This window comes from Prunus mume, linkage group LG7 (assembly GCF_029339155.1).
Source record: "Prunus mume cultivar Tortuosa linkage group LG7, ASM2933915v1, whole genome shotgun sequence".
Classification (NCBI taxonomy): domain Eukaryota; kingdom Viridiplantae; phylum Streptophyta; class Magnoliopsida; order Rosales; family Rosaceae; genus Prunus; species Prunus mume.
This window is the reverse complement of record NC_142704.1, coordinates 17,299,309-17,326,463: the sequence shown is the minus strand read 5'-3', so window position 1 is coordinate 17,326,463 and position 27,155 is coordinate 17,299,309. Positions and strand designations below refer to the sequence as shown.

The following is a 27,155-nucleotide window of genomic DNA, read 5'->3' as shown; positions in this document are numbered from 1 at the left end:
GAAGAGAATACAAGTTTTATAAAGGGCCCCTCTAATGTGAAATCCTAGTTCCATCACTGGGCCATGCCCATGTCCCCTTGAAAGGGAAGAAGGATACCTAGCGAGGCAATTGGCTATGCAATTATACATTTTATTAGGGCTTTCAATTTCTTCAAATCTCCAATTGTGAAAACCCACCAAATAGTGTAATGTTATAACAATCAACCACTGATGAATTCATAACATTTATATATCATTCTCAACATCTATGTAAGCCGAATCTGATTCCTTCAATTAGGTTGAGACAAATGGAAGCATCCATTAACTAAGTAAGTTAAATAAAATGAAAACTGTCTAATGTTGTCATCTAATATGTAATCAAGTACTAATACGAATGAATGTCCAAAGCATTAAGAGCAATAATTAATCCTATACAAGATTAAGGAGAGAATGAGTACAAAATATCACAAGTGGCTCCATTATCATGCAAGTGAAGTTACAACTGAGCAATCCCAAAAAGCAATAACCAGATGGAAAGCTATTTTAGTGCTCTTTACAAATGGATCGACAACTTGGGGGCCATTTAGATCCTCCAAAAGTTTGGATATATCTCATCTTTAATTTAATAAAATAATTAAAATAATTAAAAGTTAAACAGGAAAAAAGGGTTTCAAGTGAATCACCTTCCTTGAAGGGACGTTAAAGTGGGGGAGTGCAAATTTAGAGAGAGAGAGAGAGAGAGAGAGGTGGGTCCCACTCACAGCACAAATCCTTCTGCGTTGATTTTGGACCTATTGACTTTAAATTTGTGGAGACTTATCCAAAGAAAAATATGTCTAGGACCGATGAATCCGTAAACCAACGAGAAGATGTCCTTTTCAGCTCGTTTTAAATTTTCTTTAGCTCGCCAGATTTCAGAGGAAAATATATTCAGATTTTTGCCTAGTCTTCTAATTGACCAGGAAAAATAAATAAATAAAGAGACAACTTTTCTTCGCCTGTGTTTTTTTTCCTCAAGATTGACCGGCTGATCATACCTTTGGTTGAAGTAGAACCAAAGCAAAAATTGATTAACTTTGACAACATTTTTTTTACTTGGTGCTAGGTTTTTTGGTTAAATTTAACTATGGTTTCTGCTTAAGTTTCGATGTTTTTGCCTCTAGTAATTGTACTTAATGAAGATTTGAAAAATGTGTGGTTCTAATTATGTTGTATCTTAGATCTAACAAATTACGAATTAGTATTTACAAAATGCGGGTTCTACACATAAGCAAGGGCGGCCCTGGGGTGGTGCAAGTAGCGCCACCGCTCAGGGCCCCGAATTCTTGAGGGCCCCCGAAAAAAAAAATATTTATATTTTATGTATATTAATATTATAGGAATTGTATATGTATTATATTGTGCTACATTTACACAAGAGTGCATCTAGTGGAGTTGGCTCTAATGCGTATTCACTTAACAAAACTGCTTGAGTTTGATTATCATTGAAGTCTATCTCTTTTTTTCTTTTTTTTATATACTATTTTTGCATTATAACAACAAATTTTTCATAATTATAAATAAATAAAAACAAAAAGCCTTTTAAAAAAGGAAACATCAAAGCTTAGCTAACCACAGAAGCAGTATATGCATCCCCTAAACACTTTCTACTCCTCCCCTTTTTTTTTCTTTAAAATAAAAAAAAGCTTTCTCCACCAAGAAAAGTACTCTCTTTTTTTTTTTGGTCAACAGAAAAGTACTCTCTTCATTCAAAACAAAACAAAAAAAACTTCATAGTTTCTTCTAATTATCTAGTAAGTAATCATATCATCATTCATCAATCTTTCTTTGGTTCTTTTTTCAATCCTTTGACAATTTTTGTTATTTTTTCAATTTTAGGAATTTCAACACCAACAAAAGAACCCTAATTCCTAAATTCATAAAGATCACTCAAAATCAAATAGTCAATTTCAAATCTCAATTCAAATTCAAGTATGTATCTAAATTTCAATCTATTCTATATATTACATGACTTATTTTATTAAATTATTATCATGTTGATGATTAGTTATATGGGAATATAGTTTTTAGAAATATTTATCTATTTCTTGCTGGGGTTTTCTTCTAGGTTATAGGGTTTCAGAATTTTTATTTGTTAATGACATTTGTGTGTAACTACTCATTAATTTGTGATTGCCATTTTTTTTTATATTAAACACAGATTGCTTATTGGAGGCAGCAAAAGACTTTATAGGGGCACAATGAGCTTATTATTTTTGTACCAAACATACTAATATTTAACTTTATCAAAGGGAAACATTTAAATTTTTATGAATTTGATTTCGGATTGTCATTATATGTTTATTGATGGTGACTTTTAGTTATAAAAAAATTGTTTATGACATTAAGTTATGACAAATTTTTATTTATAGTATTTTCGTATTAAATTATATGAGGCCCAAATTTACGTTTTGCACAGGGCCCTCAAAATCTTAAGGACGGCCAACATAAGACTTTACTCCAGCCAACTGGAGAGCTAGTACTAAACTTGGGACCTTACAAACCATTTGAACTTATTTTCTATTATCAAATTGTCAGTCAAATTCACACATCCAAAAACGAGTTTACGTGATAGTATTTTTTTTTCAAATGAGAAAAGAAAACTATATAACAAACCTATACAGACAACCGATGATGATAAAAAGGTGAAGCCAGAGGACGTGAATGAGAAATATGGCCTAACAAGATAGACAATCAGTCTTGAAAGTAACATCTCGCTAAACATGGCGAATAATAAAAATGTGAATGTAGGAAAATAATTGGTTGTACATAAATTTACAACCAATTGGCATACAAAATCCAGGTGAGAGTGAAAAAGTAGGCTCGATTGGTGATTATGTGGCATTTTGTTATAATTTATGACGCAAATAATAAGTTAATATCATGGGGTTTTTTGATTTAAACAAAGACCTTCCATTTTAATACTAGTTACCAAAATAAGCGAAAAAGATGAACGGCCGAGAAATGTCGACAAATACGGACAAAGAAATGTGCCCACGCAAACCGACAAACAACATATTGCTGCTGTAAGAAGATGACGTCAGGCCCTCCTCATTTCCAAAAAAAGAGAACTCAATTAGTCACGTGATTAATTGAAATGCGGGACCCACGATGCACAATTTGCACACTAGGGAAATTTCAAAGAAGCTGTCGTCGACCTCGAGAAAATTAGAATATCATCCACACACGAAAATATTTAGTACTTAAAATAAATTTAGAAATATAAAAAATAATATTTTATTTTTTCGGAAAATATCACAGCCTTCTGAAGTGCATGAACCTACTCACCTATTTAAACCTCACCCTCTTCAAACCCGAAAAAGAATTCGAACAACTCGTCAAATCTCACAAAACAACAGCACTCTCTTTCTTCTTCTTCTTCTTCTCTCTCTGCTTTAAGAAACATTTCGGTTTGTACCAGACCCGAAATTTTGCCAAATTTTGGAGTTTCGTAGTTGCAAAATGTACGGACAGAGTGGAACCGATGCGGATATCACACTCCTCGACTCGATTCGGCGCCACTTGTTGGGCGAGACGGATCTACGGATGGGAAATTCGATGGCCAACTCGGTTACGGGTCCGATTTTCTCCCGGAGCACCAGCTTCAGCAGCCTGTACCCGTGCTTGACCGAAAACTGGGGCGATTTGCCGCTCAAGGAGGACGATTCCGAGGACATGGTGCTCTACGGTGTTCTAAGGGACGCCGTCAACGTCGGGTGGGTCCCGTCGCTCGGGTCCGGGTCGGCTGATACATGTTCTTTAAACTTTTCGGTAAAATCGGAACCGGAGGTTTTGACGCCGGTGATGGAAGTGCCGGAGAAAAAATCGGCACCGGTTCAACCGGTCCGACCGGTTCAGCAGCCTTCGCAAGCCGGTCCCGCTGTGGTTCCCGCCAAAGGGAAGCATTACAGGGGCGTACGGCAACGGCCGTGGGGCAAGTTCGCCGCCGAAATTCGGGACCCGGCAAAGAATGGCGCGAGGGTTTGGCTTGGAACTTTTGAAACGGCTGAGGATGCGGCTTTGGCTTACGACAGAGCCGCTTATAGAATGCGCGGCTCCAGAGCTTTGTTGAATTTCCCGCTCCGGGTTAACTCGGGCGAGCCTGATCCGGTTCGGGTGACGTCGAAGCGGTCGTCGCCTGAGCCATCCTCCTCGTCTTCGGAGAGCGGTTCTCCAAAGAGGAGGAAGAAGGTGGCTGTTTTGAACCCGGCTCAGGCCGGGTTGGAAATGGGAGCTGGAATTGGGCAGCAGCAAGTGGGAGGCCAAGTGGCGGTGTCGTGTACACATGGCGAGCAGTTATTAGTGAGCTGATGACGATGGTGGGAGAGTAGCGAAGGGAAAAGCACTACTAGCTACCTCTTGAATTGTGGAGGGCACACTGTAATTATCCGAGATATATATATATATAAAAGGAAATGTAGGATTTCCGTTTTTCATTTTGGGGTTCCCATGATTTTGGAGGCTAACTTGTGAGGGAAAAGCCAAATTTTTTTTAAAATTTATTTATTTTCAAAAGTGAGACAGAAAAAGAAAATAAAAGGGCGATTGTTGATGATGGATGAGCTAAGAGAGGCTGCTTTTTAGTGTGGATTGTTTGATGAACTCAATTTTGAAGTGGAGTTATTCCCTTTTTTGTTTACAAGAACAAATTAGTGGCAAGCATTGCAATCATCTTGGTGTCTTTTCTTTTGGCCTTGGAATGCACATTTTGGATACAACTTGCAAAATTTGTTCTAGTTGAGTTATTTGGAAAGAAAGTGGACACGGAATTAAACACGACCACAAGTGAGAAATGAGTATGACTTGTAACCACTTTAAACGTACGAATTTATGATCAGCATTGATTTTAACGGTAAATGCTTTTCACTTCGACATAGTGTTACCTAAAACAAACACTACGGGAGGGAGGTTTCGTCCTAAATTCCTAAATGGTCAAGTTTTTTCTCTTTCGACGCCTCCAACACTCCCAATTCGTATTTTAAGCCGTCATGTATTTATCTTTGACTAAAACATGCACTTTGGCAAGTTGTGTCTTAGCTATTCAGATGGTCTATTATCTCGCATACACACAGCTGTTGTTGTGCTTTGAAATTTGATTTTCTTCTCTCTGCAATCGGAACTTTTCAACTCCCCAAATTAATAGAATAAGCCCTCCTATTTGTTCACTAAAACAAACATTAATCTGGTATAGGGACCTCTGATTTATTATTAGTTTTTGACACAAACGATATCGAAAGATGGAAATTCGGACACAAAACCTCGGATGCAGAGGTAATTTTTTTAACCATTTGAGCTCAAATTGATTGCCAAGATCTGTAAATAAAACAGGTAACTTAAATCCCGCACAAAAACACACACATATCAATACTTATCTCTTTGCCAGGCTAAATCTTCACAAATATATTGTTAAATTACACATATAATCCAGCAAAATAAAAAGTTACATGTACATATAATTCCTTTCTGACCATATTAAGACATGCTTCCTACACACGTGTGCATGTGCACATTCGTTCCCTTTTGGTTGAAGTTGACATTTTCCATTTGTTGGGTCATGACATTTTCTACTATCAATTAAGGTTCGGACTTGAGACTATTGCTTTATAAATGAAGGTCCTTTTTTATTTAGACCCCGTTAATATATTTATTAATTTTTTTTTTCCTTTCTGGAACTGAGATCTTTCAAAGATATTAGCAGAGAGAGAGAGAGAGAGAGAGAGAGAGAGAGAGAGAGAGAGAGAAACGGGGTTCATGTCAAGCACACAATAAATAAAACTCAACGCACGAGGGGCGCCAAAACGGCTTAAATTAAAATAAAAGAAAATAGAGTTGTACGGTCCATGCAACAGGAACCGCAGGCTTTCAAACATTTTGACCTTAAGACTTTGTTAATAATAATATTCAACTTGAGCCATTTTCATCAGAAATTAGAATCAAATCCAGACAGCAATGCGATCGACGACTCTTCCAACTTCGAATTTGTTGCTTTCTTCTTCTTCTTCCAACATTACAACCATTCAAATATCTCTCATTTAGGCTCATGCTTATGTGTTTTTAGTCTTTCCCAGGCAATTAATGTTCTTCTTCCCTACTTGCTAACAAATGTATCCATCTTTTTGTTTTTGTGGGTAAGGACACATTTTGTGACAGAAGCTTTGAAACAATGTTCATATGTAAGGAAAAATACATGTTTCCATTCAAGCAAACATGTTTCCCTTCTGCTAACCTCGAGAGCTTCCAAGTGCAGCAACTTACATGGTCATCATAACCTGAGACCATTTATCTGTAAATCAATATCATTTTTCATTAAGCTAAATCCCGTTGGTAGTGTGTGTATTGCAACTTGACATGTACTAAAAGTTTAGGGTGACTCACACGGAAATGTTCAGTGGGCCTAGTATGGAACCAATGAGTACCCGTGATAATCCAGTAATTGTGAATGGTGGAGTGATTTAGGTTTGGGCCTGCTAAGTAATTGTTCGGGGTGTCCATTCGTTTATACAACGGATTCAGGACAGTCAGATTCAAGTGTGCCCAATCTGCACTGGTTGTCAAAGATTGAAAGCAGTCTCAACTGGAACCATTTCCCATGAGAGAACATGAAAATCATTCAAGAGGAGCAATATATAGCATTCCATGTAAGAGGGATTGAAAATTCTTTCAATGACCCCTTAAATGTTATATGAAAATACCAATCTGAAAACCAAAATCACAACCCTATGAAAGTGAATACAACATTACTAATTTGAGATACTTCAGTTATATGGTATAAGCTTTATAATACACGTCAAGCTTCGAAATGTCTATGGGCAAGTTTTCTTGCAATAGCACCACCGTTGAGCAACAAAACACGGAAACGTTTGATTTCTTCTCCATGGTTCAATTGAAACAATGACTAAGATTAAACTCAATCAGGAGTTATATCTTATGATTGCAATATGCCCTGAAAAAAATAACCAGAACCGTCATTTAAAAGACATCAAACGGATCCACCCTCCCTGCACTTCTCAATATATTGGCGACCTTCTCCTGCAATATTGAATTTCATGAGATTAAATGGGAATGATTTTGGATTCAATGCATACAGTATATGCTAGCCTGAACCAACAATTACAGATGCCCTCATATTGTCAACGAGACCATGGTAACTAACACACGTGACTTTAAAGGTTCATCGCAATTAATACAAAGGTTGACTTAGCATAAAATTAAAATTGATTTTTCAAGGGGGGAAGATATGATTAACACACATGATTTGGTGTAAGAGATATCTGAATTGTAATACCTCTTGGTTCGGGTGCGATCTTCTTCATAGTCCATTAACCCAGCTGTTTCACCAAACAGGACGTCATCAAGTGCTTGGAAGTCACGCCCACCCTGCTTAAAGCGCAAACTTTGCCATGTAAGTAAAACATGTTGACCAATATACCAGTATCACAACCAAGAAAAATTCTCTCATGCGCAGAGTTTTTTGAGTGAAATCATTAAACACATTTTAAATAACTTTTTTGAAAAGATAAGTAGAATAAGCAAAACTAGTTCTAAGGTTGAATGATCCAATGAGGTAAAGCCCGTGCCATTTCGGAAGTACATGAAAAATACTCTTTCCTATTTAGTTTACTGAGCTTTTGAGGAGCACTAGAGTAGGAACCCTTATTTTTCACAGCTTTTGATACGGAAGTAAATAGCTTAAAAGGGACAGAAACTGGGATTTGATAACTAGGAATCCTTAGGATTTAATATGAGAAAATTTCAATGGCTTCCCCTCTTATTTGGGAAGTGTGAATTTTGACATGTTCAAGCTTCATGATTTTAATGTATCTTGGTCCTCGCATGCTGACAAGTTTGATAAAAGCTCTTCCATACTAAGCAAAAGATAAATGTCTCCTTGACATGAAAAGGATGGAGGTCCAAAATTTGGAAATGAAAAGCCAACCAATGCATGCTCACTCTACAAAAGGCATCTATTATAAATAGCTTTGCAAATTTGGTAGGACAGATGTGTATAACGATAACTCAAAACAAAATCATAATTACATAGGTTGATGAAGTAGATTCAACTTACCCTGTTAAAAAGAGATTTCTTTACTTCTTCCACCTTGTCCTTGACTGCCTTTTGCTTTTGGTGTATTGTATTCAACGCACACTTTTTATCTGCCCATTTGATCTTCTCTTCAATTGTGAGAAGAACATTGTCTGTAGTGGTTAACCTGATTTTTTTTTTTCCAAAAAATTACTGTAAAATATCATCTATGTAAAGAGATTTCTTTATGGGAATGTACAGAGATTTCATAGCAACAGATGGCCTATAAATTAAAAGATAGAAAGAGATGCTGCAGGATGGCGGTAACATTATTTATACCACCATCCCGGGGTACAGACACCGGGCAAGGCATAAGTAAGAAGGTGCCTAACATAACAAAAAGGATTTGAGTTGGAGAGGGAATTTAAAGATGGTGTTTTCACTCCCCCATTTTATCCATTTACACCCCTTATCTTATTTCCATGCTTCGATAGTTGAATAAATCAAAGGAGAATGAAAGGACAAAAATAAGGGGAGGAGTGCAAATAAACAAAATGGGAGTGTGAAAATTGCCAGCCTTAACTAACACGGTTGAAAGGCCTTAGACATGGAACGTCCAACAAGAAACAGAAGTATACATACCAATCATCCAAAGTCTGTATTATATTCCCTAGTTGTCCAGGCCGCAAATCCCTGCCAGCTGCAAATTGAACCTGGAAAGAAAATGATGGTCAAGATTAAACACTGAGTTCAAAACATGTATCCAGGAAATTATCTAAAGAGCAAATATAATTAAGGGAAACTATTCAACCTCAAAAGATCTTCTCAAATGATCCAGCTTCCCTTTGACTATGCCCTATACATAAGAAAATGAAATATTAGCCTTGTTGGCTGGCGACCTTTTTAGTATCTCTTTTTTACTGGTCTAAAGAAATCGTCTCATAGATAAGAACACATAACAAATCTTTGGTCAAGATTTGCACCTACCGCATACATGCATTCGTTGATAAGAAAGTCTTCAAGTTCGCGCACATTTGAAAGATCAAGCTGCTCAAGAAGTTGATCATAGGATAAAACCTGGTAAACAAAATAGAAATTTAGAAATTGTAGTTGCATTTGTACTTATAAACTCAGAGGTCGACATATCCATGCTATGTTACACTATGATTGGAATTTAGGAAGGAAACTAATATAGGGGTAGCTCCCATTTTTAAGGAAAGAACAAAAATGGTACCCCTCCTGTTAATTGCATATTCAAGAGATAAAACAACAAACAAAAGTCCCATTCCATTCAATTCAAACACCGAGCCCCCTTCCTCAAATCAAGATAAAGACATATTACGAAAATGCTTTAACAAAAATGGCAACAGTTAAGCGAAAAAAAAAATCTAATTTTACCCAAAATGAATCCACATCCTCTACCTTATCATCAAACAACCTACTTCTTTCTCACCAAATAACCCAAAAAAGAATCCAACACTGGGCATCACCAAGGGATAAAAAGTGATTTTCCACCAGCAAGAAGTAGCAGTTTCCAGGTCAAACCCACACCGCAAAACAAATTTATAGAGCATTGAATAAACCGTTAAGCAGTTCCTCCAGCAAGAAGTAGCAGTTCCTCTCCTCGATTTTAGGCAACACTGCAATTTTATGGCAAACCCCTTTTGTTTTTCTAACAAAATTCACCTAATTTTCTGCAGGAGAAAAAAAGTGTTTCCCGTTTCTTTGGAAATTTTTTTAGTCAAGGGACAGGTACTATCCTTCCCTTATTTTCCTTGTTGATGTCTATGTTGAATTCTGAGTATTTTCTGTACAAGAACCAAAATTTTATTAAGTGAAAATGTTCCTGCAGCTGCCCAAGCCTGTTCCTATTTATCAGCACGAACATGAGGTTTCCTCACAGGCCCCAGAAAACATTAACAGTGGTTTTTACTAGTGGAGGCCTTAATGGTGATCACAGAGGCCATGGTGGCTGTGATGTTTGTGTAAGCAATACTGGGAGTCATGGTTATATAGAAGACACAAATGGTCTAAACAGTTCATGCCACAGCCTTAAAGTAATAGGGAAGTGAAGAAACAAAGGTCTAAACTTTCAGCTCTCCTGCTGCACATGATGCAACAATTCAGATAGGATTACAAAAGGCGTCCTACTTTGGATAATATCACAAGTCTTCATTTTTAGTTCTGCCTCTAGCCTGTTTTCATACTTACGTGAGTAATCTGTTGTGTGAGTATTTGGGACCCCTCAAATATGTTTGAAAGTAGGTCCACTCTTTTTTAATTCTTAGGAACAGAATGTAGGCCCTCCACTCTCTTATGTTACACACAAATAAACCGGAGAGGCAGTTGTTGCAAATTTTTCTGAGCCTCCCTTTTTCCTCGTTTTTCTCTCAATCGTTTTTTTCATCGAATGAAACTTCTAACTTTGTTTATGAAACAATCAGAGAATTAATTAGTTCACAAAATTTCAAAGCAAGCTTTTTGCTACCTAGGCAACAAGACCTTGAGAAATCTCATATGAACATTGATTTGAGAAAAAATGACTAACTAGTGCAATATCACCCACCAAAGTCCGTATATTCTACACATGGAAAAATAAAGTGGCTTTTTGCCTGGTAACTATGTGAAATGGTTTGACTAAAGTGGGAATTTTCACATTTGTTGCTAGGCTACATAAGAATAAAAAATGGACTAAAATGCTTTACTCTTAATACTTAATACCATCATCTATCAAGGATTAATCAGAAGTTTCGAGTATGATATAATCAGATTGCAACTATCAAAAAAGAGAAGGTCAAGGAAATAGAGTATGATATAATACTAATTGTTATACCTTGTTTATCTCAGCTAGAGAGAGCACAGTAAGTTGCTTCAGCTTGGTGATTTGATCCAGGGTTAGTGGTGGAAGAAGACTAGCATTACCTGCCACTCATTCAGTCATTAAATTTCATCCATGGGCATGTGAAACAAGGAATAGAAAATTTTCAAGTACCACTACCAATGTCGGAATCCAATGAAACTACTAAAAACACTACTGATCTAAGATCTTAGGGCTCCTTAAACAATTTCTCGTCCTATATAGATAAATAATTTATGAAGTTGTAGCAAGAGAAGTAGACCTGACTTAGTTTCCAAAATTCAACTCATATATAAAAGACTTAATGACATATTCATAAATGAGTGTGACATGAATGAGGATGTTGTGATGGATGTGTGGTAAAACAAAGAAGGACAGAGTCACATACACAAGAAGGCTAAATTAGTTCCAGTTGGAGATGATATGAGATAGAACAGGTTATGAGGGTTTGGACATTTGAACAAGGGTTAAACATAGTGGCTTATAGGAGGACAGTAAATTACATGGGTGGAGATAAATAGAAAATATATAATAGCTTGTGACTTGAATAAAAATAAGCCGTGGTGATGAAAATCTCTTACTCTTGTAGTCGCTCCATGTACCATGAGCAAAGAGACGAAGCAGATCAATGTATACAGCATAATCAGTTCCTTGAAGCTGCATTGTTAGTTGAATCAAGAACCAATCAGTAAAACTTAACTACGTTAATAAAGAAAGAAAATAAAATGGGATGCCATGCTGAAGGCAAAATTATATCAATTAACCCAACAATTAAAAGAAAATATATTGGATTGGGTACTTAACATCCCCTAACTACTACGGAAGACATGGTCAGATACAACAGGAGGAAATATGCCTGCTAAGGTCTGTAAGCAGTGAGCGAACACAGTCACTTAGCTCATCAAAGTCAAAATCAATCTACAAGAATCCAATTTTGACGCGGGATTTAAGACTTGTTAAGTGATGTTTTTGATATCCATATTTGATCAAACACACAATATAACAATTTGATATAGAACTAAGATTCTATTTTTGATAAGAATATAAAACATAAAAGAAAGTACAGGAAACGTAAAAAACCAAAAGGAACATAGATATAATGAAACCCATTCTAAATTGGCATTCAAAGCCACTTTCTCATTTTGAGATCATATACTAAATCAAACCCACATTTATAACCGCACATAAAACCCAAATAAGAACACAAGATCAAAAATTAAACAAATCGATAATCTGAAAATACCCAAAAGCTATAAAGCATGGGACTAACAGAATCCAAATCAACAAAGCCAAAAGCATAAATTGTTGTCAACACCCAAACTGTATCAGGCAAAGCAAATAACAATTAAAACCAAACAAAGGAAATTGACTACAATAAATAAATGCATGTAAGACTGACCTCGAGCACACTGGGGACAGCCAAAATCTCAGAGAAAGCGAAGAGAGAAGAATGAGAAGTGACTTGGACTATGAGGCTGACGAGAGAAGACCCTTGCAGAGTAGAGGCTTGCTTCACAAAGTGCTCGATCACTTGGGCTTGTTTCTGCTCTATCTCCATTGAAAACCCTCTTTGAGGGAAAAAAAAAAAAAACCAAAATTTCGAAAGAATGAAGAAAAAGAATTCAGAAAGAGAGCTTGAAAAGACGAACAAGGATGAGTTTGATTGGTTTTGGCGGAGAGAATTTTGGGTGCTGTATATTTATTTATGTACGTATTCCGTGAGTTGCAGCAGTACAGCGGTGTTTAGAGCATCATGCTATTTTAAAGTTCCAATTTTAACCTTTTATAATAACTTATAAAATTAATTATTTACAATAACACCCTTGAGATTTTTGGATTTTTCTTTCGAAATTACACGACCACCCCTAAGCTCAAGCTGAATTTGTTACTGGATGAGAAATATAAAATTCCGAAAATAGCCCCAAATAATTTAACGCTCTTTTTGGGTTGATTTCTTATCAGTTTCGGTCTTCCCTTTCTTTTTAATTCCTAGGGTATATTTTTCTTACTTTCAGTTGAATCTTCCCTAAGGTCACAGCAAGTTATCTCCTTCTCTACCAGGTGCACATCTCTTGTTTATTTTTCTTGTTTGATTTTTATGGTGTTTTCCCTTTTGCTTAAATTTATGGCTTGTTTGTCTGTTCGTTGCCTCAGTCACTCCCTCGCTCGCTACTTTCAAATTTCAGCACATATATACTTTCCATATATTTTGATTGAAATTGAATGAAAAGTAAAAAGACAGATGCATTAATGGAAAACAGATATGGCTTTGTGAGAGATTAAAATACTGGGCTCAGGTCATTGTGACTGAGCAAGACGACAGACATTACAGGAGAGAGAAAGAGAAGGGGAAGTGAGAGTAGGAAAGAGTTGGATAGTGAAGTGAAAGAGGATGGGAATGGTTGCCAATGCTATAATATATGCATATGAATGCAAAATATGTGATACTGGTACACTGCAATTAATTTCATATTAGTGTGTGTGAAGTGGTTAACTGCAAGGAAATTAGATGCTGTCTTGATTCTTGAATGAGCAGAGTATTGGTTGGATCGGCCAAGCTACCAACCCATTATATTTGTAATTCGTTTAATTTTTTCATCTTTTGAAGATTTCTGAGTTTTGATTTTCAGTTTTATTAGGCACCAACTGTTTGGAAGCTGACGCCGCTTGAACCTGAAAGGATGGTGAGTTATTTGTTTGGGTTTTTTTTTTCCTTGCTAAATTTTATTGGTTTCTCAGCTGCACGAAAACTATTTCGTAGTTTAATGATGCTGTAACAAATTTAAGAGCGAGCTACATAACTTTGACATTTCTCTGGGGTAATTGCAGGCGACTCTTGCTGATTCATTTCTTGCAGACCTTGATGAACTATCTGACAATGAAGCTGATGTTATTGTGAGTATATTCTGCCTTTCATATGAGAAAATCATGACGACCAACATTTACAAAGCTAGTCAATGAGATGTTAAAATTTCTTCTTTTTTTTCCGCAAATTCTCATTCTCTGCACTATAAGTAATTACTTTATTTTTTGCAGGTTGAAGATGATGCTGATGCTGAAAACATGGAAGAAGATGTTGATGGGGACTTGGCAGACTTGGAAACGCTTAATTACGATGATCTGGATAGTGTTTCAAAATTACAGAAAACACAAAGATATGCTGATATAATTCAGGTTTGTTGTAATAGGAATGTCCGGATTTTCTTCATGGAGTACTTTCTAATCAAAATCTTTATATTATTTTGTGCTCAAACTTGATCTTTTAACTTCTTTACTGTATTTATATCTTCTTAATGCTTATCCTTTCTTTGATGCATTAGCATTTAGGATGACTGCTGTTGCAGTTAACTTTTTTTTGTTTTTTTTTTTTTTTTTTTTTGTTTTTTGTTTTTTGTTGGGGTTTTTTTTAATAAAGTTTTCATCATGTTGACACATATATCTGTGTATTTAGATTTCAACATTGCCTTTATTTTAGGTTTTTTAAACATGTACAGTATACCCTGTTTGATAAAGTTTTTGGTTTTTGTTTTTTAAATGAAGACAGAAGGTGGTTAAAAATGAGAATGTATAGAAGAAATACAAGAGAGGTACAGAAGAGAAGATGTTTTTTTAAAATTGAAATTGAAACTAATTTTGGTTTTATTTTAAAAGTACTTGTGTATGTGTTTCTTCCTTTGTGGTTCAGTACTCTTCTATGTTCCCCCTGCCCCATCTTCTTTTTCCATTTTTATTACTGGAATGTGCATAATGACATGTATGTAATTGGAATACAGTGTTTAAATTGTAGAAAGTGGAAGAGGCACTGGTGAAGGGTTCTGATATGTCAAGTCATGGAATAGTTTTAGAAGATGATCCAGAATACCAGCTGATTGTGGACTGTAATGCTTTGTCAGTTGACATTGAGAATGAAATTGTAATCATCCACAATTTTATTCGTGATAAGTATCGCCCAAAGTTTCCAGAGCTTGAATCACTTGTGCATCATCCAATTGATTATGCCCGAGTTGTTAAGAAAATTGGGAATGAAATGGATGTAACCCTCGTTGATCTGGAGGGGCTTTTACCTTCCGCAATTATTATGGTTGTGTCAGTTACAGCATCAACTACAAGTGGCAAACCGCTTCCAGAGGAAGTCCTTACAAAAACAAATGAGGCATGCGATCGAGCCCTTGCGCTTGATTCAGCAAAGAAGAAGGTTCTTGATTTCGTTGAAAGTAGAATGGGTTTTATTGCACCAAACCTTTCTGCTATAGTTGGGAGTGCTGTTGCGGCGAAACTTATGGGGACAGCCGGCGGTCTCACATCCTTAGCTAAGATGCCTGCTTGTAATGTTCAGCTTCTTGGTGCTAAGAGAAAAAACCTTGCTGGGTTTTCCACTGCAACATCACAATTTCGTGTTGGTTATGTTGAACAGACAGAAATATTTCAAACTACACCCCCTTCTTTGAGGATGCGTGCCTGCCGGCTCTTGGCTGCAAAATCAACACTTGCAGCACGGGTGGATTCCACAAGAGGAGATCCATCTGGAAACACTGGAAGGGCATTCCGGGAGGAGATTCGTAAGAAAATTGAGAAATGGCAGGAGCCTCCTCCTGCAAAACAACCTAAACCACTTCCGGTTCCTGATTCTGAACCTAAAAAGAAGAGGGGTGGTCGCCGGTTAAGGAAGATGAAGGAAAGGTAGTGCAGTGTTTCTATTGTTTTATACTTACCATTTAGTAATTGTTGATTCATATACTGATATTTACTTTTAAAGATATGCGATAACGGACATGAGGAAGCTGGCAAATAGGATGCAATTCGGTATACCTGAAGAGAGTTCCTTAGGTAATTTTTGTCTTCTGTTAGTAAATTTAGATTTTATATTTTCTTATGTTGCATTTTTCTTTTATACATCTGTAGGGGAGTCACTATGCCCTACTTGAGTGCTCGTTATTAATTTTCCAATTACGTGAGGAAAAATATGTGGGCATGCTGAGATCTTTTCGTTTTTGTCCTGAATGCACAGGTCCAATATGCATGTTTTATACTGCAGGATTTTTTTTTTTTTTGGGGGTGTGGTTTCAAAACTTGTGGTCAGAGAGTCCACCTTCTCTCTAATTTTCATTTATAACCCAATAAAAAAAAAAGGAAAAAATTGGGTAATATTTTTCGCTGCATATTGTGAATTCCTACAGGAAACAGGATTTTTGTCTTGAAGTTTGCCAATAACATTTACATTCTTACACTTCCTACAATGAGGATCTGAATTGTCCATTGTAGTGGGGTTTCCGTCATGAATGGTTGGTATCTGTGCAATTGCATGGAATATGTCGCTATTTGGATTTGTAATATTTATACTCATTTTTTGTCTTGATAATAGGGGATGGACTGGGTGAAGGTTATGGAATGCTTGGTCAAGCTGGGAGTGGCAAGCTGCGTGTATCAATGGGTCAGAGCAAACTTGCTGCCAAAGTCGCTAAGAAGTACGCTTTTCCTTGCTGATTTTAATTATTGTTTTCATTTATGTCCCAGTGATTAATATGGATTGCAATTTGTGTTTCTGTGCTGTTTTATTGGTAAAAGTATGAGATAATGATCCTTGACCTGATAGAGCTGCATATTCATTTCAGGTTCAAGGAAAAGAATTATGGAAGCAGTGGTGCTACATCTGGACTTACTTCAAGTTTAGCATTTACGCCTGTGCAGGTAACATCACTTGTTACCTTACACTTGAAAAATCTCTCATATTCACAAATGCATTGGTTTCCAAGCTAGTGACATAGAAAATTACTTCTTGCATTTGGGAAATTCTTTGTCAATAACAGTTGCCATTTTCCTACAGGGGATCGAGCTCTCGAATCCACAGGCTTATGCACACCAGCTCGGCGGTGGAACTCAAAGCACCTACTTCTCTGAAACGGGAACATTTTCAAAAATCAAGAGGATCTGATCCACACAGGAGAAACTTTCTTATATTCATGAGATTTCGCTAGTTGCCAATACCATGAATGACCTTAGTCTGAATGCGTACATGATTTTTACCAGATGAAGTCGTTTTACATCGCTGTTATCTCATGCTTTAGAGACCAAATTTTTTCCGATGTACATTATGATCCCAATCGAAGTTGATATACCTTACAGAATTCGTTACCTGTTTGTAGAGATTAAAGGAAGAATTTAGTACCCGTCTTTATAAGTCAACTGATGATGAGCCTCACTTTATCGGTGGCAATTTATTTTCTTGAGTAACTGCTACATTGTCTTATTAGGGTATCAGCCATGTTTCATAATGACGTCCAACAACTAATCATGTCATAATATATAGAAGACCATTTTAGCTGCCACAACATGTTCCTTGGGAGAAAGTCTTGTGTAGGGCTGCCTAGCAGATCTCTCACGGAAGAGTGGGCTCTACATGCGGGTTTCACAACCAGACCCACCCATTTGATTTGAACTGAGGAACTTGAAATCAAAATTGGTATTTTTATTTTTATACGAGTAATATTCTGGTGAGGGAGTATCGAACTTACGACCTCAGACGGGTACCTTAATGTAAATTATGGAGAGTCAAGTGGACTACAGGCAAAATGCTCTTCATTTACAGTGACACCACCACCTTGGCAAGCCAGTGAAAGAATAAGCATAGCCTTCAGATATGATTCACCAGAAGATATGAGGGGAACCTATATTAATTTCGACGAGCTATGTTTTTTTTAACCACTCCATGTGGGTCTTAATCAACTCAAAAGCTAGTCCTAACGTTGAGGATCGAGCAGCGCAGTCATGGCAGCACATTCAAAACGGTACACACAATGCTTAAGATCCACCATCATCAATGCCTTCTCACGTTAGTGCAAAAGGGCACCATCAAGCCTCCAAATATTCTGAACACAACCCATCTAATCTACCATGTACACTGTCACATCATTGCAATAGGCACATATTCCATGCCGTCAAACAAACTGTTTTACAATCTAGGGAACTAAAAGTTGGAAATCAGTTCGCATTTGGTATTCAAAATTCCACCTGCATCTACCATACACAATCATTTCTTTTGCCAGGATAAGGAAAACTAAAAGTTGGAAATCAGTTGGAATTTGGTTTTTACAATACATTCGGCACCAGGTTAAACAAAACTGGAAATCTATCCATATACCCAACAGGCTTGGCAAGTACATCAAAGCTATGATCAGCAAAGTCTAAAACCAGTTTAACGCTAGTTGAGTAAGCTTATGCTAAGATGCTACCACATGTGTTAACAGGGAAATGGAATTGTTCAGTACAAAGATGCGTACATCAAGTGCTACTATTGCATTAAACTTTGAACCACCTTTGAGGGGCACCAATGTGCTCCAACTTAAGGAAAGCCCCCTGATTTCTTTGAAACTGCAATGACGTTGAAGTTGAGGGAGTCCGGATTTTTCTGGATCATGCCCTGTATGACTTTAGCTGCATCCTGTTAAACAATAAAAAAAGCAATCAAATACATGAAAGGGTCAATGCAATGTATTATAATTAAGGAAAAAAATGTTCCATTAAAGGATGTGAACATAAAGACCAAATCAGAAGGGCCAAAACACTCCTTCACCCATATTGACACACGGTGTTTTAATTTTCCAGAACAGCCAAACATATGCGAATTACCTACTCAATATTTTCTTTAAAATAAATTTTCCAAGTCACATGCACCTGCATGTGCGGGAACAGAGGCTTGCTCCTCTTAGCATATTTACTCTAAAGACCAAAAACCAATATGTGCACAATCACCCTACCCAAGCCTGCTAGGAGGAGCTGCTGGCCTCAGCATTTTCTGGCTCAACATACTTAAGGTTTAAGACTTGCAGCTTTACAACAATCTCAAAGGTTTCTTCTAGACTTGCACTCCAAAATAAAAGCATTAGAACTAGGGGCACATTTGAAAATGCTTATGCTTTGGTTTTTTTGAATCAAAGAAAAATAAAGCAGATGGAGATGAGAAAGAGAACATATATAGAAGGGAGGAAAAGAGGAGGGATATTATAACAATATTAAAATGTTTTTCAGTTTAATATCTACTTGATGTGTTATTTATCTTCTCTCCCCAACTATTTCATCTATCTTCATATGCTTCTCCACCCTTTATCCTTAATTAAACAAAATAGATGCTGAACAGATTAGCGTTGGTATATGGTTTGGCATCCCTTGTGTTTTCCCCCCTTTATTTTTCAATCAGAATGCATCATGGCAATTTTAGATACCTGCAATAGACTGTTTGGTGAAGATGGACCGTGAGAAATTGGACCTGATTTTCTCCCATCAAGCTCGTAAAGTTCCCCTACATATAAATTTTTATTATTATAGAACAATAAGATCAAAAGGACTGAAGATACATCTGAACATGGTGGTAAAGAGACACAAAGACAGAGATAGATATTAGAATTTAAGCATGTACCGTCAACACATGAGAAGCAGATAAAGTGAGTGTCCACATTATCTGATGCCTGCAAAGAAGCACAAACCATCTGAACCAAAAGAAAGAAAAGAACAGAGAAAATATTGACACTTTATATAATTTTCTCTGCTACTTTATATATATATATATATATATATATATATATATATATCACCTCAGTTTCACCACCAGTAGCTGCTACTGAATGAGCAACTTCCATTTCTCTGTCCTTTTCAAGGAATGCGGCACGCTACATGTACAGAAAATAGATGACAATGACAAGCAAGAAAAATTTCATATGCTCTATATGAAAAGGTCAAACTGAAAGGACAAAAAATGATGTAGAGAGAAAGGAAAACAAAATAGAACCTCCGATGGATCCATTGTTGCAGTACTTTTGAAAAACCTATCCAAGTATGACTCCTCATCTGAGAAAAACAAGCACACACCAACAGGGAAAAAGTAAAGTGATAAAACTTTAAAAATAAATTAGTAAACAATTAGCCAGAAAGAAGCTAAATAATTGGCGTCCGCTCTGACACAGAAGTTTGATTTCAAAGGCTGTGTACTTAAACAAAAGCAAGGCTCATTCCTCCAATGGTGTTTATTCAAGGTAACAATGTTGGCATCTAGAACTGCCTAATTTCAGGACTGTGTGTCCCTACCTTCCAAGCTCATTTCTCCCAAAGTGTTAATTAAGGAAATTGTGTAGTTTTACGACTGTGTATCCTACCTTCCAACTAGGTGGTCCAAGTACCTGCAGTGTCCTAGTTGGAAACTAGGATGGCAGACACCTAGGTGGTAGATATCAAAGAAACTCACCTACAAAGTACCTTAGCTCTATCTTTTTAAAATGCTTTTATCGATCAAGGTGATCATGCAACTGTTTTGCATTTAAGGAATCATTGGCCTCCCTCACTCCCCCTCCAAAAGAAACAAAGATTTTCTAGCAGCCACTCAAAAAAGATATGGCACACCTTAGCATCTATGAATCACCAGCAGAAATTAATACTTGTGTGCAATATACACTCTCCCTCCCTCCCTCCCTCCAAAAGAAACAAAGATTTTCTAGCAGCCACTCATAAAAGATATGGCACACCTTAGCATCTATGAATCACCGGCATAAATTAAAACTTGTTTGCAATATACACCCCCAATGATGGAGAACGCATAATTGCCATGCATCATTATAAATCAGAACTCGACCATCACAGGAAAATTGTAAACTTACCAAGTTTGATCTCGGAAGTGATGTTTCCTACAGCATGTAGAAGCCCAATAGTTCCACAAGCATTTCCCACGGTTTGTTTCAAAAAATAAACTCTACCTTTGGGTTCCTACAGCCAGAATATGATTCAAAGGATCCTGGTTAAATTATACAACTCAAGATCAAGACACCAAGTAGCAACTACCAAGTGAAGAAGTATACATGTAAAAACCACCTGATACAGTTGAAAGTAAGTGACCAAGGTAAAAATTCATAAAGTATGGTTGATTATGAACATGAATTCAACATAAAACTCTTCTATAAAAAGTTAATCTCATCACATGAACATGCAAATATGCATCCCCGTACATGCACAGAGAGAGAGAGAGAGAGAGAGAGAGAGAGAGAGAGATCACAAGCCCAATAACATGCTCAAGAATAAAAGATTTTCGTTTATAGAGACCATCTAACCAAATTTCCTTGCACTAACCCGTTTCTCGTTATCCTGCATCATTCTCTCTTCTTCAGACTGAAAAGAACAGAAGCTTCCCTCAAATCAGGAGACAAGTACATTTTCATAAAGTTAAACGAAAGAAACATAGAGCAGAGAACTTATGATCAACAATAATCACCAAACAAAAATAACGAATAATAACTTTTTAGTTCAAGGAACGAAACAGAACCTGAGAGGTTATAGGATAAAGAAACAGCACAGCAAGTACAGGCTTTGGAACCATTTCTAAGAGTTCTCCATCCAACCCATAAACGTCACAGCATTCTGCCTCATGCTCTGGAAGACCCAGACCCCAAAGGAACTGCATTGAAAAAAATACCCTGTCTGACATCTAATTTAGTAGTTATGTATATTAAAAATTACAGAGTGAGGTAACCTTTCTTAAGGACATACAATGGATTTTTTTAATAAAGATATCACCTTTACGAAAAATCAACAAACTAAGTTACAATAAAGCATTTAGAACAAACAACAGTGCATGTAATTAAAATGAGGAAGAAAAGTACGGTTTTTAATTTGTTCATTATTTTTGGGGGGTTCTTTTTTAATGAGCAATAGCATGCTTTCTCAAGAACTTGATCATTTTACAATACGGCGATATTACTTAACTTCCCAAACTAATTCCATCCCTCCTAATATAGCAAATACGTTTTCCCTTATGTTGAGTACAAATCATTATCATTATTCATTAATCTCCAAAATTGATTTCTTTTTCAACTTTTTTCCATGTGCAAGTTAAGGTAATATTCACTAATTAGGTCTTCCTCAAAGCAAAAATTTCATTACAAATAAAAAGGAAAATGATCATACCTCTTTGCCAAAACATTTTCCACTACAGAAACTAAACAGATTCTCTGATAGAATGGTTTAGGGTCAGTTGAAACTACTATAGAATAATTTCATTTCAGAGTCTCAGACCCAACAAGTCCTTTACTAATTCCAAAAACCCATACTATTTTTATCACACACATGAAAAAAAAAAAAAAAAAAAAAAAAAAAGCTTTTAAATGACTTTTAAAACCCATGTCCAGACTAATCGAAGCATTCCATTTTCCACATCAAATACGCACAAGCCCTAGCTCTCCGTCTGGTTTCTAAGAAAATTTATATACATTTTTTATGATTTTATTTTCCGAAGTTTCATCCAGAAACAAACAGTGCATAATCCGAAGAACACCAAATAATTATGGGTTTTCTTTGATGAGAAAATGAAGGAGATTAATTGCATTACCTGGTTCATAACATCAGGGTTAGCTTCAAGAGGAAGCCATCTCTTAGCCGATGGAGTTTCATCCGAAGCAGCCATCGCTTTTTTTTTTTTCTCTCTCTCTCTTTCTCCGATTCGAATTCTCGTCCCTTTTCCTTTCCTGAGGTTTTACGCTAAGCAAACTTGGAGCTCAGGATGGCCTTTCAGCTTGTTGCTTGTTTTGCTATATATATATATATATATAGGTTTTGGGCGATGGGTAATTTTCAATAGACTCAGGCCTTGCCCAGGTCATTTCTAGGCCCATAGTGATAGTGATATATAGTTCCACCACACAGTTTCTTTATTTTTTTTCTCTACCGTGAAAAAAATCATGCTTAGGGTGTGTTTGTCACTGCACTTAGGATTACCGAAAACGTTCTCAAATGATCGAAACCACTTTTTATAACATTGAGTTGAGACTTGAGATGGCAGTTTAGAAGTGATTTTGAGAGTCATATTCCAGTTACACAAGCACATTTGGTAAGTGCTTCTTCACAAGCATAGTCGAGGCAAGTTTTAATGTGAAAGAAGCATTTTCAGTTTCCAATTTGTGTCAATAAAAGCATTTACTTATCTCTTAGTTTACTTCCAAATCATTTTTTTTTTGGGTTTCTTACAGGAAATTAATTCAGTGTAATTGGCTCTAAAGATCACGCAAACAACGACAACGACGGTTCTTACATATTTTTGGTCGAACTGGCTCATCTGCAGCTGAAAATATGACTCACAACTAAAAGAGAAGGGAGAAAAGTTCAATTGATAGACTGCACAAACATAATAACCAGCTGATCACACGAGGCTGTGGCTTTGGTGTTTGATGAACTCATCTCCACGCCAAAATATCTTTGGCTTCCTTCTCATCTTTCCTCCCTGCTTTGCATCTGGGCTCTCTGACCAAAACCACATTCATAAAAAATACTGATTTTTTTTCAGTCCCTATGACTGATGAAGAAAATCCTTTTCTTCTCATCAGAGCTTTTAAAGAGAACAACCACATCTTTCTCCTTCATTAACATTTGCTTCTTGAAAAAATTGCTAAAAGGTTGTAATCACAAGGCTCTGACTACTCTCCCATTAAGATAAATGCCTTGAGATATTTTTGTCACTGTGACTTCCTCCAAGCTAGTGCATCTCCCGGGTGGTAAGTGTGCCATAACATATTTCTTTAGCTGAAAGAATGGGAAGGCTGGCTCATGGACAGTGATTAGTTAGACAGGTAGCTGGAACGCTGCAACGAGAACAAGGCAGCAGACCCTAGCTGCCTCCTGAGTCCTGAATGCAGCTCGCCATCCACAAACTTTCAGTAATGGTAAGTATCTCTCCACATCTCTGTGATGGTACATCTACAAACACACGCTCTCTGTCGCTTATTTCTTTGCATGAATTAATTTCATCATTTGAGCAACCTTCTAAGTGACAGCTATTAATTTCATCATTAGAACTTAGCACTAACAATATATCCTCGTCCATAAACCCTTCCATTGTGGGTGTAAGATCAAGGGAGTATATAGAAGAGTAGATAAACAAACAACAAATGATCTAATATAACTAAGCAAATGAAAATTGCCTACATTAATTTACATGAAATAGTTATGGTAAGTCCAAGCAATAGTTAACTAGAACATTCTAGCCTGTAAGTTACCAACAAGTTTATTTCATTCATTATGTTCAATTATCACCTCTCGTTTTTCTTTTCTTCTGGGACATGAGTTTCCATTTGAAACTCTGAAAAATAACCAGGAGATAAGTTATATGCAGATGTGTGACTAATAATAATTATGCATAATAAAAGTAGCCCAGTTCAAAGATTCTTTTCTTTCCACTTCATATTAACAATCATTTTCCCACAGTTGAACCCACAATGATCTGCACTTCATTACTTTCCACAATTTCATCAATTACATGAAAATGTATTTCCTCCAAATAAAATCACAGACAAGTTTAAATCATTTATTGTATTCAATTATCAGGTTTTTTCTGAGACATATATGAGTTTCCACTCTGAAACTCAGATAAAATATAAAATAAAAAGTAGATAAGTTATGCAGATGGATGGAAAACAATAATTCTGCATAATAAAGGTAGCCTACAATTTCCAACAATTCTTTCTACTTTCCACTCTATATATTAAAACAGCATTTCCTCCAAACAAAATTGAAGAACATCAATAAGGTTAACTAGAAATTTTTTTTTAAAGTTTTTAACATGAAGGAAAATTAATCTATTTATAGTTAAAACAGAAACATTAGGGGGGTGGTTGGGTGTGGTAGGTGGGGAATGAGCAACTATTGAATGCATGTCAATGAAGTTGGACGGAAGATGACAAAACAGAGGTGTCCATGAAGGTTTTGACGTGCACAAGGAATTCGCCAATCAACTAAAGTTGAAGGTTCCAAACAAGGTAATAGAAGGCCAAAAGTAGTCTATGGCACAAGACAGTGAACTAAGACATGCTTCCACATTTTAAATGATAATAAGGCTCTATATATCGTTAATGGCAACTGATGAACTGTTTGAGTTGTCTTTCCTTATAAATGACGGGACAGTTCTCAGCATACACAAATTTCTTTCTCAGCAACGAACGGTTTATTGGATTCACTGAAGGTTCTAATACTGATTTGTCATTGCCTTTTATTCTCAAGGTGTCCATTTACTAGATTAAGAGAATTGGTTCCTCCAGTTAAAGTAGGACTATTTATTGCAGAGTGCTGCTGGTAATTTGCTAGCACTACCACAAAAAACACCTACAAGGACACAACATAGAAACTATGCCCTTGTTTTAAGTCAAGGACGCGACAGAAATGCACCCTCTTTGATGGTGTAAGGATGCAGAAAGCACATCCTTAAAGTTGGTAAGGGATTTTGAAACTGCATCCTTGTACAATGAAAAAGCATGCTCAAAATAAACAGAGGATGCTGAAACTGTGCCCTTGTATTTATGAAAAACTGTCCTTGAAATGGAGAGAAGACGCAAAAATTACATCCTAATTTCTCCAAAAAAGAGTCCTCAAAGTTGATTGAGGATAGTGAGTATCATAAAAATAAAAAAGCATACTCAAAGAACGAATAGAAGACACAGAAAATACATCCTGGTTCCTCAAACTACTAACGAGCACTTATACTCCAACCCATCTGAATGCGTTGAAGACCCATTTTTATATGGACTAAGATTGAAGCCCCCTATCGGATTGACGAGTAAACGGGAAAATTTCTGCTGCCATAAGGAGAAAACCTTGTTCTCATCTTTTGTGTAACTGTGAACTATGCCTCTAAGTGGATCGTTTTCCACCACACTTCATTCATCACATAATGTTTTTCTAAAATCTAAAAATATCACAAGAACTTTGTGTCTGCATACCATTTTTCATGCTAATATTGAATCAGAAGAATTAACTATTAGTTAACTATGACCACCATGTAAGAAAACTGCCTTTTTCTGTGAGCAAATTGTTTCGGAAAAAAATACAGGATCAACTTTTAAAATTTGTCAAACCTGTCTAATTGAAAAATTATAGACTTATATCTGATGTAAAAGCTATTTAGATTATATTGAGCAATTCTCATAACCTATAAAAACTGTACAGATCTCCATATAAAAGCAGAGATGGTCCATTATGCTGCTGATGGGCAGAACTGAAATGACATAGATTAAAAGTTTTAGGACAACGTATGACACAGCTGAAATAAATTTTCCCTGCTCAATGTTTCCCATGACCTACAACTAAAATGAAAAACTGCTCAAACCATGAAGTTGACTTGACAAACGGACAAGATGCAATAAAATACATCCTATTTTCTCCCAAAAAAAGAACAAGGAGAAAAAAAACCTCAAAATGGGATTCTGGCCAGTGATTAACCATTAATCTCCACACCAAATAGCTTGAATCCTTTCTTAGTCTCTTTTTGCTTGCAATCAGCCTCTAACTCTATGGTACTGCTTCCTGAAGAATGCTCTAGGACATAGTTTTGCCCATTGCTTCTTTGATAGTCTATCATGTAAACTTCTCTCCCAAGAACCTCCCCTTCATACTCGCATCTGTAAAACATTACTATGTCTTTCTGGTTCAGGTTATTCATCCTGATAAAGTGTCCCCAGCCATTTGTAAACATAAAGTTCCGTGTACTCTGCCAATATGAATATCCAAATGTCCAAGAACGGCCATGTTTGTCATAAAAGGTTAATTTAACGCACCTAGCTTCATCTTCAACTGCATTGATGATGCCTTCAGGTGGGGAAAGGTATCGAAATGAAAATTCCCTTGGGATCAGAAAGCACTTGTGAGTGACATCTCTATGAGTCAGTTCCTTCTGAAAGAGAAAGTGATATGAAATCCCTTGTTCATTCATGAAGGTTGTTGTTCGAGTTCCCAAACCTGATGAATGACTTGAGAGAAAATTCATAAGTTTGGACGAGTAAGTTTTATCCTTCAACATACTCAGAATTTCCTCAGTTGAGTACTGACTTTGGAATATGCTCTCTTCAGCACTGTATTTACTCCAATGAAAGTTGAGTGGGGTATCACCTCTTTGAAGCTTGACGGCTGCTCTATCATAAGCAATAGCTGCCTCTTCCTCCATCTGATATGCTCCAAGCCAGTATGGCTTGTACATATAGGAGATCCTGGCACCCCAGTTACCACTTTTCAGCAGACTTACCCCTTTGAATCTGGAGGAAGGACCTCTTTGTAACACCATGTCCACCCTTGACTCAGATACAAACTCTGCCTCCATTAACTCGGGGGGAAGGGGGAAGAAGAGAGAGAGAGAGAGAGAGAGAGAGGCGTTCACAAACTGAAGACAATGTTGACAGCAGAGAAAAACTGATATGGTGAAATATGCAAGGCTGAAGTCTATTTAACAAGTGGCTATGTTGT

General features: G+C 36.6%; 5 protein-coding genes across 6 annotated transcripts; 2 read left to right on the top strand and 3 right to left on the bottom strand.

Moving 5' to 3' along the window:
• The first annotated feature begins 3,323 nt into the window (after positions 1-3,323).
• Positions 3,324-4,689, top strand: ERF-1 (ethylene responsive element binding factor 1). The gene has a single exon (XM_008240258.3). It carries the CDS (start codon positions 3,481-3,483, stop codon positions 4,327-4,329), a length of 849 nt encoding a protein of 282 aa, XP_008238480.2. The 5' UTR covers positions 3,324-3,480; the 3' UTR covers positions 4,330-4,689.
• A 1,935-nt stretch (positions 4,690-6,624) lies between these two features.
• On the bottom strand, positions 6,625-12,602 carry LOC103337043 (COP9 signalosome complex subunit 7-like). Of its 2 annotated transcripts, none has more exons than XM_008240191.2 (9): positions 12,298-12,600; positions 11,480-11,555; positions 10,875-10,963; positions 9,029-9,118; positions 8,853-8,897; positions 8,684-8,754; positions 8,084-8,228; positions 7,304-7,395; positions 6,625-7,047 (listed from the first exon to the last, which is right to left on the bottom strand). In XM_008240191.2, exons 1-9 carry the CDS (start codon positions 12,454-12,456, stop codon positions 7,026-7,028), a joined length of 789 nt encoding a protein of 262 aa, XP_008238413.2. In that variant the 5' UTR covers positions 12,457-12,600; the 3' UTR covers positions 6,625-7,025. The 2 variants fall into 2 exon arrangements, with proteins under 2 accessions (XP_008238413.2, XP_088897903.1); XM_089041777.1 differs by having other exon boundaries at positions 6,739-6,961; positions 12,298-12,602.
• A 315-nt stretch (positions 12,603-12,917) lies between these two features.
• LOC103337041 (U4/U6 small nuclear ribonucleoprotein Prp31 homolog) lies at positions 12,918-17,129 on the top strand. The gene is made up of 9 exons (XM_008240189.2): positions 12,918-12,959; positions 13,538-13,582; positions 13,728-13,793; positions 13,935-14,072; positions 14,686-15,578; positions 15,655-15,725; positions 16,261-16,363; positions 16,511-16,586; positions 16,723-17,129. Exons 2-9 carry the CDS (start codon positions 13,580-13,582, stop codon positions 16,828-16,830), a joined length of 1,458 nt encoding a protein of 485 aa, XP_008238411.1. The 5' UTR covers positions 12,918-12,959; positions 13,538-13,579; the 3' UTR covers positions 16,831-17,129.
• A 799-nt stretch (positions 17,130-17,928) lies between these two features.
• On the bottom strand, positions 17,929-22,458 carry UCH3 (ubiquitin C-terminal hydrolase 3). The gene is made up of 9 exons (XM_008240187.2): positions 22,264-22,458; positions 21,202-21,333; positions 21,009-21,047; positions 20,543-20,648; positions 19,681-19,739; positions 19,487-19,561; positions 19,312-19,360; positions 19,118-19,194; positions 17,929-18,336 (listed from the first exon to the last, which is right to left on the bottom strand). Exons 1-9 carry the CDS (start codon positions 22,336-22,338, stop codon positions 18,238-18,240), a joined length of 711 nt encoding a protein of 236 aa, XP_008238409.1. The 5' UTR covers positions 22,339-22,458; the 3' UTR covers positions 17,929-18,237.
• Positions 22,459-25,886: 3,428 nt separating this feature from the next.
• On the bottom strand, positions 25,887-27,152 carry LOC103337104 (AP2/ERF and B3 domain-containing transcription factor At1g51120-like). Its single transcript, XM_008240256.2, has one exon. It carries the CDS (start codon positions 27,010-27,012, stop codon positions 26,134-26,136), a length of 879 nt encoding a protein of 292 aa, XP_008238478.2. The 5' UTR covers positions 27,013-27,152; the 3' UTR covers positions 25,887-26,133.
• Between the last annotated feature and the right edge of the window lie 3 nt (positions 27,153-27,155).